The following is a 12,538-nucleotide window of genomic DNA, read 5'->3' as shown; positions in this document are numbered from 1 at the left end:
ACTACTACTAGTGGTATTATTATACTACTAGTGCTACTAAAAAATATATATATACATGTATATAAACTTTTCTATACGTATACAAAGTTTATATACAACGTATGCAAACTTTATATATGTATGTATTAAAAAATCAAAAAAATAAAAAATACATCACGTAAATAAAGTTTGTACACATATAAATTTTGTATACGTACGAGATACAAAGTTTGTATACGCGTACATAAACTTTGTATACTTGAATAGAAACTTTGTATCACGTACATATAAACAACGAAAAAACCAAAAAAAACCCACAAGGAAAAAAAGAAAAAAAATCAAAAAACCAGAAACAAAGGTGGAAACAAAAAAATCGTCCACAATATAAGGTTTGGATACGTACAAGATACAAAGTTTGTATACGCGTACATAAAATTTATATACGACGTATATAAAGTTTGTATACGTGTATACACACTTTATATATGACGTATATAAAATTTGTATACACGTATACAAAGTATGCATAAGTACGTATAAAAAGTTGTACACGTATATGTTAAAAAAACCAAAACGGAAAAAAAGGAGGAAAAAACCAGAAAAAAAACCAGGAAAGAAAAACCGGAAAGAAAAAAACCAAACAGGAAAGAGAAACGAAAAACACACCCGGGCCCCACCTGCGCACGCGCTGCCGCCGCAGCCCTCTCCGCGCGCGCCACGTGCCTCGCCGCGCGGGAGGGCGCGCGCGCAGTCAGTCGCGCATTAGCGAATTCGGTTTAGCGATCGGTCGCGTAGCATGTAACGCGCGCGATCGGATCCACCCACCAATTTTGTTCAGGTGCTTTTTTGTCATCGCGGTTATTTTTTTTCACTTTTGGCTATGCGGGTGAACGCGTGCGGTTGGATTGGCCCGCCCGTTTACAATTTTTGCACAGTTTAGCATCCATCACAACCAGTGGCGCCGAAAAATAAAACAAGAAGGCTGTGACGTAGTACCTGCACTTTCACATACATCAGGTCCGTGATATTTTTTTTCCTCTCCAATTTATGGGCTGAAAATAACGTTAGTTTTTTTCCCCATACATCATACTTTTATTTTTCTATCAATGTTTATACATATACATAATGTTTATACCTAAAAAGTTTGCGTGTATAAAGTTTATATATAAAAAGTTTGTATATAGAAAGTTTGTATGTAAAATTGTTACATGTATATATATTTTTTAAAAAATGGTGGGTTTTCGTCAATAAACAAAATTAGTTATAGTTATCTAAGAAAAAACAAAATTTGTTACAAAAGATTTGTCATATGTAAGATAAAATATATCCAATATAATTTGATAATAAATTCATTTTTTTAAATGACACTAGTAGTATTTTGCTGAAGCAAAACAAACACACATGAAAATCCATCCATCTGTGCGAGATATGCGCGGAACGAAGCGGTCTCAGACTTCGAAGTAGGGGAGACTCACCCAACTTAATCTACAGACCGAAACGAAAGAAGAGTGAACAGTATTCCCATGTAAGTTACTTGAGACTCGAACTCTCGAAGACATTGTTGAGTAAATTAGTATGTTCAAATTCTTGACAACTCCCAAGCCCAGCAATTCATGAAAGTCAAGAACACAACCCATGAAAACTCTTGCTGTAATGTGCGGCTCTTTTTCTTCTCACGAACTCCTAGCACTATGTTCTTGCTGCACCCTCAGTTGGGCTCTCAGTGCAATATATTCTGCTGCCTGTTAAAAGACAGAGTTTAAGGTAATTTGATCAAGTGGACAACAAAGGAAACCAAATGTGGTCAAGTCTGTACAGGCCCTTCGAACCTGGCTATACTTGTCGATGCAAACAACAGGCTAGAAAATTATGCTCAAATGCCCCAACAGATTGCATTTATGAAAGGAACCTATAGTAGCAACATATATTAGTTCCTTCAATAAACACGAGTAGTGTGTCCAATTTATTTATAGAGGCTTAGGTTCACACGACGGAATTTTCTTTTTGTCCTCAAGTTTGGATGCAGTCACTTGATTTCTGTGATTAAAAAAAATAAACAAGAAAATACTGTGGCAATAACAAAGCCTTCTTATTACTCCTGGGTAAAATTTAAGACGGCACCAGCAACTGCAACCACTATAAAATTTAAGACTACCAGCAACTGCAACCACTAGTCTGCTACTCCCTCCGTTCATGTTGTTTAAGAAAGTACATGTTGTTTTGCAAGGATCCAGAAGAGAGAGAAAAAAAGAACTTCGAGAAAAATGGGAGTTTGGTTGCGTGACCAGCCTACGACGAACTCAGACCAAGTTTAATAGTGTAGTCAACTATTAGCTCCAAATAATTTATAACTAATTAGTTACCTATAAATATATATTACACTATTAATATCTGGCCCCACGTATCATACACATAGTGTCTTGTAGCTCATGCTACAACTGGCTACTTCTTTCATCTTCTCGATGTGTTTATGGCTACTTCTTTTATTTCTCAATATGTGTTTATAGCTGGCTTATAGTCTACTATTGTACCTACTCTCATACCCTCCACAGGAACAGGCAAGCCACGTCCGTAGTATACATCAGCTTTGACACTAGTGCTTATCATTTCCTCGAATGTGCATTTGTAAATAATAGTTCCTGCTTGCCATTTCAACAGAAATGCACATCTAAAGAGATGACAAATGTGTCAGTTCTTGATACCTCCGAAACCCAATATGCATGAGTACCATCAAATTCCATCAAACACAAGTCCACAAATTCAGTGTTCTTCACTGAATTTCGACCTGTTGGAACCTATTGCTTTGCAGGTTTTAAGGCCACTAGCATATTGCCCTTGCGTCACAATGGGATTTTAATTGAAGAAAATTATTATTAACATGTTTTTATTAGTTCTTAATTGTTGTACATATTTGTTAATCACATGTGAACATTTTTAGCCCTACACTAATATTATTTTTCTAAAACTAGAGTTGATAAGAACAGTTAACATGTCACTTTTTACATAAGAAAAGTTGGGAGTTGGTAATGCGGATGGTGGCAAAACCACCACACCACTACTTTCTTTTATACTCTCTTTTATAAAGAGTATAGATAATATAGCTATTGGTTTTAAGGCCGTATATCTACAGGAATACATGAAGTTATGCAGCTACAGATCGTAACTCAAGTTTTTGAAACCACATGGGAGCTTCTATGGCACAAATAAATACGTTTATTCCCCCCACCCCCCTCCCCCCCCCCCCCCAAAAAAAAACTCTGAAATACTTCCAGATAGTACATGTGTAGCCTGAAAGATATGTAAAAAAACGCAGCACTTCAAAATCCAAAATGTTTTGTTTTTTTCCTTTGTACAAGCTGATGGCTGCCTATGCAAGATATCTTCTGGGCTGCATAGAACTCGATATATATCTACTGCTTCTACAAACAACAGGCATTACAAAATGGAATACCACCAAGCAGCATTCCTTTCCAGGCCGGCAGCAGCAGCATTAGAGAAATGCTCACAAAATACTAAATGCCGTTACAAATGCTCCTGTCTCCCCCCTATGTTCCAAAAACTACATCAACCAAAATCGGTTGCAGGATCGTAGGATTGTTTGCCAGCAGCTAAAACCAGTAGTTGTGCAGATACTACTTTGAGAACTGCGTGAACAAGCCTACGCCGTAGAAAGGTCGTACAGATCTTTTGGATCTAAACCTACGTGGACAATACAAAGAAGGATGGCTAGCATCAAGTAACGGAAGAGGCTACAACATGTTTTGCAGGTGCTCTATAGACAACAGATGGCTCCACTCAAAACAACATGATGGGTGGTAACCGTTCTTTACCGGATGAATAGGAATTACTGCTGTATCATCCTTGAACGTTAGCAGGCTTGTGATTTCGATCAACCAGCCGATTCTTCACCTGAATATTCATGAAAGAGAAGATGTCAGTTGATTCGAAACCTTGAGTTCATTACATAAATTAGGTTCAGACAGATATTTTTAGCTCGCCAATTGACAATAGTAAAATCAATAATCATATAGCATTTTGTTTAATTAATGTCCTGTATGAAAGAAAATAAAATTGCCCTAACCAAAATTTGACAGCTATTGCATCTGAGGACAGTCAAAAACAGGAAGCACAGGTTCCCCAGGTTAGTTTTTTTTTTCTTTTTTTTATGGAAAACAGCAGGAGACTCTTACTGCGCTATCTATTAATATATGTTAAGAGAGTTATGTACAGAAAAAAGGCGAAAATTTACAAAGCAACAATTGCAAAGAATCTATCCATGATTGCCAAGAAAGTTCCCCTAAGTGGTAACAGTTCTATGTACTCATCTAGAAGGATTTACTACTCCCTCCGTCCTAAAATATAAGGGATTTTGGATGGATGGGACACTTTATAGTACTACGAATCTGGATAAGCTAAATATATTTAATTTAAAATATATTAATTTGATAAACAAATATTTAATTAACATATTTAAATATTTAATATATATTAATATATTCGATATATTATATGTAATATTTAATTAACTTATATGTTACTTAATTTTTATAAGATTGCTACAGAGGGATTTTAAAGGATTTACTACTATACCAAGCATGAGTAAATGCAAGAACTGAACTAGTAACTCAGTTGAAAACATATTGAAGCATATGCATACAGAATTTGATGATAATTCTAACAAACAAGAACATGGTACAGCAATACATCGTTCCACTAACACAGGCATGACAAGAACTGCACAAGAGGAACAAAGATTTATGATGTCGGCAGATGATTTAGATAGGAGTAAATTGCATTCACAGTACATCAACTTAGCAAGTAGGTGCAGTTCAGTACTCCCTCCATCTCAAAAAGAATGACACCATTGACTTTTCGCATAACGTTTGACCATTCATCTAATTCAAAATTTTAGTATAAATATGTAAAAGAGTAAGATTATAGTTTCTTTGATGATAAAACAAGTCAAAAAAATATTTATTTTTTAATAAGAACTTGAGAAGTGAGTATGCTAGTGCAACAACTTAGTAAATGGGTGCAATATATAAGTGAGCTTACGGGTGCAACAACTTGCAAGGCGGGTATGATTTTGGTATAATAACTTAAGTAGTGATGCAAGAACTAATTATTTCAAGCATCTTTTTGCTTTACAGATTCGATTTTTTATGTACTTTCGTTGTCAATATACTTGCGCAAATTTGTATACGCATACTTATTTTTTTCATTCTAGTAACTACAAGTCAATTAAATTTTACTATGCAGAAAATTTTGTATTTCGGTTAACATTTGAGAAAGTGAAACAAAAAATCCAAACCAAGGGTGCAAATTGGTTAAGCAACGTAGTTCTTATACATTAAATCCAATATTGCAAGATAATATCCACAGGATTGCTCTATGTGATGGCATATTGACATCATGGAATAACTCATCTAGCACTCGTTGACCAAAACAGCACAACATCCCTAACCAAGTTGTTGCACCAAAATACTATAAATATTGTCAAATTCTTGAACTAGAATGCACCCACTTGCCAAGTTGTTGCAACTAGGCGTTCAATTCTCAAGTTCTTGTACTAGATCACACACACCTGCCGAGTTGTTGTACCGTGAGAGTGCAGTAGCAGAGCTAGGGCCCGGGCACCACGGGCAGTTGCCTAGGCTCCGCTGCATCAGACATTGGATTATCACTTAATAACTCTACTTAATCTGCTTCTTTTAGGGGATGCTACATCAGCCCCTGTTAGGCTTGCCCAGGCTCAAGGGAATTTCTAGATCCGCCACCACGAGTGCAATTTACTCTTTAGACAGGCTAGGTGTGGACCTAATTCTTAAATTGCTGTGCTATTCTCAAAATGTGCCCTTTTCCTGACCCAAAAAACTCATCGTCTGTACTACTTACTAATTCTTCAAGTCTTGTATCCACATGAAAAAAAAAAGCAGCCATACTTCAATTTTCATGTAGAAAGTGACAACACATATGTAGATGCACTAATTTGTAGCATTAGAACTTACCATCCTCACGTACTTCAGCTGCCCTAGAACTTCATCCGTACCCAATTCCTACAGCAAACAATATAATTTCAGGAATAGGATAAAAAGGTCACTTTGAAACATTGTTGTGTCTGATCTTACTAGATGTGCAATAGCCAAAAAAAGGTTTTGAGTAGCACAGTAGGCAACCCAGATATAAGTAGAATTCTTGGGAGTTGGAATGTCTGGAATACAATTTATTATGCAGATAACTTCAGGAAAAAAAAAACTTAGGTCAAATATATGAGCAGGCTGACTGTTTTAAACCCTATGTGTGAATGATGTATGTGGCTCTTAAAAGCAACAAAGTGTAGAATTGATGATGGAGAAGTAATGTATGTGACTCTTAAAAGCAAGATAACTGTCTTGGGATCAGAAATCAGAAGTAATGTCCATTATGACATGTAAAATATGTTGCCACTTTTTTTGTGTAATTAATACATTACTTAGTAAATCAAATGCAATCTTACCTGCGGAACAGCACAATCAGCGTGAGCTGGATCCCAAGGTAGACAACAGGAGCAGTCCCAATCATCTGACTGAACAACAAATAGAGGTGCCCTGCAGGAGATCCCATGAAGCATATCTATGAGATATCATCAAGGATAAATAAGATATGAACAAGGAAAGACAAAACTAACATAAAGCAGCAGGATCACTGAAATCAATGCAAATAATTAGTGCTTCACTCAAAAATAATAAAGCACTTTACTAGTTGAAGTGGACTGAAGTAGGATGGATTCAATGACTTGATGACTAGCCAGTAGATCAGTCGTGGCTAATAGAGACCAATTGGTCATTAGTCGATCAATCAAACAAGTCACCCACTGTGGCAACTTGGCTCGACTATAAGACTTAATGGCATTGGTTCAGTACAGTACAAATAATGAGCAAACAGAATGTAGATAAGTCTAGAGATTAGCAAATCTGTACCTGTTTGAGGATTAAACTCACTAAAAGAATATGAATAATTTCTTCAAAAATCATATTTATATATATAAGCATGTTGTATTTTGTGCAACATCATGCCGGAAATTGAATAAATTTGACATGTTCAACATGTTGAACCAACTCCTACTTTGGCGAACAGAAAAAAGTTGTTACGCTCCTAAGTAGTCATAACATCCTTTAAGGACCTTGTGTTACGTAAAAATGGAACCACACTAAACTTATGATACAGTGACCAGGAAAAAAGAAGCTATGATGGGAATCACTGATTAAAAAAAATATATAGGCTCAAACCGAGTTGCCATAGAATAAACATAATTTGCATGCGTACCGATAATAATATAGAACTGGAGACAGACAACTGAGAAGTGAGAACAGAAATTTTCTTTACCGTCTCCATTTGCCGCAGACGACTGGCTTATCAGAATCTCCTTCACTCAAGATCTCACAGCATTGTATCCAATTACCGATTGAAGATCTATACTGAGTATTAGTTTTTGACCACTGTATAAACAAGGAACTAGCTTAAGAAACTTTGTGAGGGGGATACTGGAAATGGTTTTAACTGGAAGGTAAAAATCTTACGTTCAGTTTAGTGAGGTCAGCAGAATCAAATTCAGAGGGCTCCTCGCAATAAACATCACCACTACAAGAAAAGGAATAACAAGACAAACATGCTGACATAACGAGAATGTAAGCTACACTAATCTGGTGCCAGTAATGCAACAAATAATACACTATATCTCTATGGCTCTAAGTACGATTTATTATTCATGGTAATGCGAAAACTGAAAATTCTATTAATAACAAGAATTAAAAAGGTAAAGCCTTAACTTTTGAGGAGAAAACACTGTATTAACAAGGTAGAACAGCAACCATGTATGTGGAGCTTATACATAAATGCATGAAGATTGAACTATTTCATAATTCATATTAGTCCAAGCAGATGGCACATTATGGATGTTACAACATACTTAATGTTTGAAATGATTTGATATCATATGCATGTCAAAGACTTCTCTAGATCAAAACAAAGTCATTGTACAAAGTTAGTTCGAAACTGTGGTGAACCAAATTTTTTGCAACAACAGCACAATCAGTCTCTGTCCAACAAACATGTCATGATCAAAGACAACCCCAAGTGATCAATCCAGCCCTGATTACTTAATGTTTTCAAAAGAATAAGATAAGGATTTTTAAAATGTTTGCTGTTGTCCCAGGTATGTGGCAGTTCTTCCATTTGTTCAATTATTTAAGTGAACTCTCATGATTTTTAGTAGCAATAAACATCAATATTACTAGTAAATACCGTTAAAAGCATGTTGCAAAGGAAAGGAGCAACTTAGTTTCCAGACTAAAATCACAAGCATTTTTTTGTCCAATAAGAAAAAATATTCCTCTTCAGAATGATAAACAACTAGCATTAGATCATTACAAAAATATAGTAATCAATCTCACATAATGATGATTTAGCATCATATTCAATTCATGGATTAGGAAGACTGTATCTTACAGCACTTCAGATTGTCATGACTAGAACAAAAACAAAAGTTAAATCATCTTTGTTTCCATGTAAAAAAGCTGCTTCTAGATATTAAGCTTGTCATAAAAAATTTGCATGTTTACTATATCTACCATCTTTCTTAATGCAAATGTCAACACTAAAAGCAATTATATGACACACCTGGAAGTAGGACAAGACCATTCTGGCACTTCTGCTTGAAAGTCTATACCAATTCGAACCCCAGTAACATATGGTTTGGTATCTTTTAACATGTACTCTATATGACTCATGCCATGAGGCCTTTGGTTGATATTCCCTGAAGATTTGACCTTTCCCTCTGACAGCTTGCCATACTGACTCTTTGGTTTCTTCCTGAAGCATGGCAGACAATACCATTCATCAGTTGGTACCTCATGAACACGAGGGATGCAACAAGACAGATGGAACGCTGCTTCGCAAGAATCACATATAAGCATCTTTAATGGATGGTCTGATTTCCCACAAGTTTTGCATTGGAACAGTAAGTTGGCATCATAACCAGTCAATTCCTCTGCCTTGATTTTAGTTCGAGATTCAGTTATGAGTCCATCTTCCCTCAGTATGGCAATGCAAAGATCCCTTGCCGATGTGAAGCCTGTCATTGGTTCTGTAGAACCAATATTTGACGAGGAACATTCAGTAGCATCCTTTTTATCAAACATCATGAAAGGTGGCAGCATACTAGATACTGAAGATCTATCATTCACACCAGATCTTGGCACCAGCGGAACTCCAGCAGGCTCATCATGTTCAAGGATAGGTGCCGTTGAATTTGAAACCATTGCATCTGAAGTAACAGGTAGCAGTAATGAAGAGTGATCTTCAGAAGTGCAGTTTTGAGCTGTCATTTCTTTAAATTCTTCATTTGCTGTAAGGGAAGTTGAATCCTTCTCCATCTTCCTCCTTTTATAGACATTGCCATCCTTCTTTTGTGCAGATAGAGAACACATTCTGTTGACAGCTGGTGAACCAAAATAGCTTGTAGATGAAGGCACTGCTTCTGTTATGGATGATTTCCCTTCTCCATTTTCCTTTGAAGATAATTCTCTATAACTATTTGAAGAGCATTCACTCCATTTTGGAGTCATCTGTTAACCACATGTCACCACAAGCAACATAAATTGTGGTGCCAAAGATATATTTGCACTGCAAATAAAAGGTACTTCTCATACATATAGATTATACCAGTGTGTTGCTGAAAATTTGCTTTACGAGCTGACCCTCAACCTTAATGTGGTAATCCTTTATTTCAATTCCTGTGAGTAAGTTCCCAGATAATAAATTAGAAAGAACAATGCAAAAAGAACTGGTAAAGTATCTAATCTGTTGTAAAAGATATGGCCCAGAAAATAAGAATTACTTCTAGCAAGATAACAGTTTAGCACCAAGGGAATGTTAACAGATTTGATCTACCAAATAACTTAACTTCTCACAACTACAACAATTTCTGAAATTTTCACAAAATCAGAAGCTTTGAACAAATGCTTTACGAGTTTTACTGAAATTTTCGAAAGACCCTATTACATAAGAGTGCAAGCTACAAACTATCACATATTCACATGCTAATATGGGAGCCAGGAACAAATAATGGGGTTCATATAATTCATTCACACACAGAATTCCTGGTGCAAATAAAATAACTTTCAATGTCCCCATTGACACTAGAACTCCAAAGAAGATGACTAGGTAGCTGCAAAAAACACCATCCCAATTCCTCCACAGAAAAAAAAAAACTATAGTCACACAATATTACATGTTAATGACTTAAATAGCTAGAATTATTTTATGCCATGATGTAAATCAATACTTGACAGTCTCATAAACACATCAAACCAAAATTGGCACAGATGCTGCTCAGAACCAGGTAGTAGTTTTTGCAGTGCAACCAAATGAGACTCGGGCCAAGGTGGAAGTCTTAGGCAGAGGACAAAATCAAATAATCGAGTCTACCTGCTAGATTTAAGGGCTATGAAATGGGGTAAATATTTCACTCTGTACTTTCTGCTGGCTAGTGGGACAGCCTTAGTATAATGAGCGGGGTATGCACACTCAGGTATACACGGAGGCCCAACGTTTCAGATTATTTTCCTGGAACAGACTCTAATCTGGTTTTGATAAGCAAAATGGTTAAATTAGCGCAAGAGGGGCCTGTGTGGGATAGTACAAAGTAGGGTGAAGACGGAGGATAAAGAGAAAGAAAGTGAAGAAGCGAGGGGGGGAGGGGGATAGAACAAGGATTTTTGGGTGGGTCAGATGTAAACAATACTCTCACCATTTCACATATTTTGGGTGGGTGTACTTGGCTGGTGACTAGTATGGGCCGGATCAGGTGATGCTGAGACAGAGGATGCCAATCGTGAGGATGCCAATCGTGAGGCAGAGGGGTCGATGGCGGCGTAGATTCGTGTGAGATGGAAACACTGCCGCGTAGGATTCGGGGGTGAACTTACTCCCGTCCCATCCCCCTCACCTCTGGTACTTATATATGCAAAGCAGAGGCAATGCAAGAGGAACTTATCCTGCACTTGCCTTACCACTTCACCAGTGCTACGAGAATCAAGTTTAATGTTCCAACCATATTTTCCTCTCTTTTTTTGCAGCATGGTACTAATTTTTCACATTCAAATTAGAGCACAAAAATTACCAAATGCAATTGAATCAACGTAGGGGTTGTCTATTCATTGGTCAACTGAACTCACTTTTTGATGGCCACGATTGTTCAAAGACGTGCAGCCTTCACAAACTTAGCCCTTACTCTTTCTCTCATTCTTTTGCCACCTCATCCTCCCAATCTTCAGCCCCTCCGTGCCACCACTCCCTCCCTACCAGGCCACCCTCGATCGCCACTATCTCATTGCCCTCTCCTCAACTCCATTGAGAGCCTCCCTCATCCCATTTATTCCCCTGTCTCCTCCAGCTTGAACCTCCGGAACCACCCACCCACCCCTCTTAGCCTATCTGAGAATCTTCCCTCACTGCCATCACCGGAACTCGCCCTCATCCTCTTCCAAGGCCGAGGTGTCGCCTCAACACCCCACCACGGCCACCACCGCTCCAGCCATCGCTATAAGCCCAAAGACCCCCTCCCCCAATCCCCCCACCATGAACCCTAATCCGGTGCCGCCGCCGCCACCATCCCCCTACCGCAGGATGCCGCTAAAGAGGACAACTAGAGCACAAATCTCACACATCCCCCACATGGTTTCGACGGTGTGCAAACTCGACTAAATCTTTTCTTTATTACAGTTCTCAGTCATCTAACAGATAGCAAAACTGCCAACACAATGTCATTGAGATACATACATACAAAGCACAAAAGGGCAGACCTAACGTGGGGCAGTTTGAACCACCCCCTCCCCCCAAATATTTTTTCCCCAAACAAACTGATTAATAGTAATGACTAAGGTTAATACGAAGAGCAAAACTCTTCCAGATCGAGACCGGATGCGAAGGAAGGAAGGGATGCGCGCACGGGTGGCTCACCGGCGAGGAGGAGGATGCGGCGGGAGAAGAAGAAGCAGCGGCAGCAGCAGCAGCAGGGCGGACGACGCCAGCACCCCGGTGCTACGAGGGACGGGGATCGGCGGCAGCGGAGGGGGAGCTCCGCGAGGATGCCGCGGAAGCAGCAGCAGCAGCAGCAGGGGTGGGGGCGCGGCGCCGCCGGCAGCGGGACGGAGAGATCGGCGCAGGCGGCGCGGGGAGCACGCGAGGAGGAGGAGAGAAAAGGGAGATGGACAAGGAAGGCCGGGAAGCTGGGCGAAATGGCGATACACGGGCTTTTCTATAGCCCAACCAACCCAAATAGCGAACGGAATGTATAATAAGGATTCTGGTCTCTCGTCAAATAAAGGGATTAGAGCGTTCGGCCGATGGTGCTGGATATGTATTGGCGCGAACTTAAGTCAACGAACATTACTTTCTAGGAGTTCTGCTTAGCTCTAATACAGATCCTAAAGTTAATAAGATACGGGGAGTTTTGCTTAACTCCAATACAGATCCTAAGGTCGATTAGATGCGGACATGCCAACCAGTTATGATGATC

The 12,538-nt window shown here is 38.6% G+C and overlaps 1 protein-coding gene across 2 annotated transcripts; it reads right to left on the bottom strand.

The window, feature by feature from the left end:
• Positions 1-1,488: 1,488 nt before the first annotated feature.
• LOC4335850 (uncharacterized) lies at positions 1,489-12,250 on the bottom strand. 2 transcript variants are annotated; one of them, XR_010740990.1, is made up of 10 exons: positions 11,980-12,250; positions 9,682-9,752; positions 8,638-9,584; positions 7,539-7,599; positions 7,345-7,457; positions 6,476-6,566; positions 5,988-6,035; positions 3,810-3,888; positions 1,809-1,888; positions 1,489-1,721 (listed from the first exon to the last, which is right to left on the bottom strand). XR_010740990.1 is itself a non-coding variant. In XM_015777908.3 (8 exons), the coding sequence occupies exons 3-8, from the start codon at positions 9,582-9,584 to the stop codon at positions 3,835-3,837; spliced, it is 1,314 nt and encodes a 437-aa protein (XP_015633394.1). In that variant the 5' UTR covers positions 9,682-9,752; positions 11,980-12,250; the 3' UTR covers positions 3,276-3,834. The 2 variants fall into 2 exon arrangements, 1 of the variants encoding a protein (XP_015633394.1); XM_015777908.3 differs by lacking the exons at positions 1,489-1,721; positions 1,809-1,888 and having other exon boundaries at positions 3,276-3,888.
• Positions 12,251-12,538: the final 288 nt, after the last annotated feature.

This window comes from Oryza sativa, chromosome 4, assembly GCF_034140825.1.
Source record: "Oryza sativa Japonica Group chromosome 4, ASM3414082v1".
NCBI classification, from domain to species: domain Eukaryota; kingdom Viridiplantae; phylum Streptophyta; class Magnoliopsida; order Poales; family Poaceae; genus Oryza; species Oryza sativa.
Note: the sequence above shows the minus strand (reverse complement) of the source record. Positions and strands in the feature narration are given on the sequence as shown.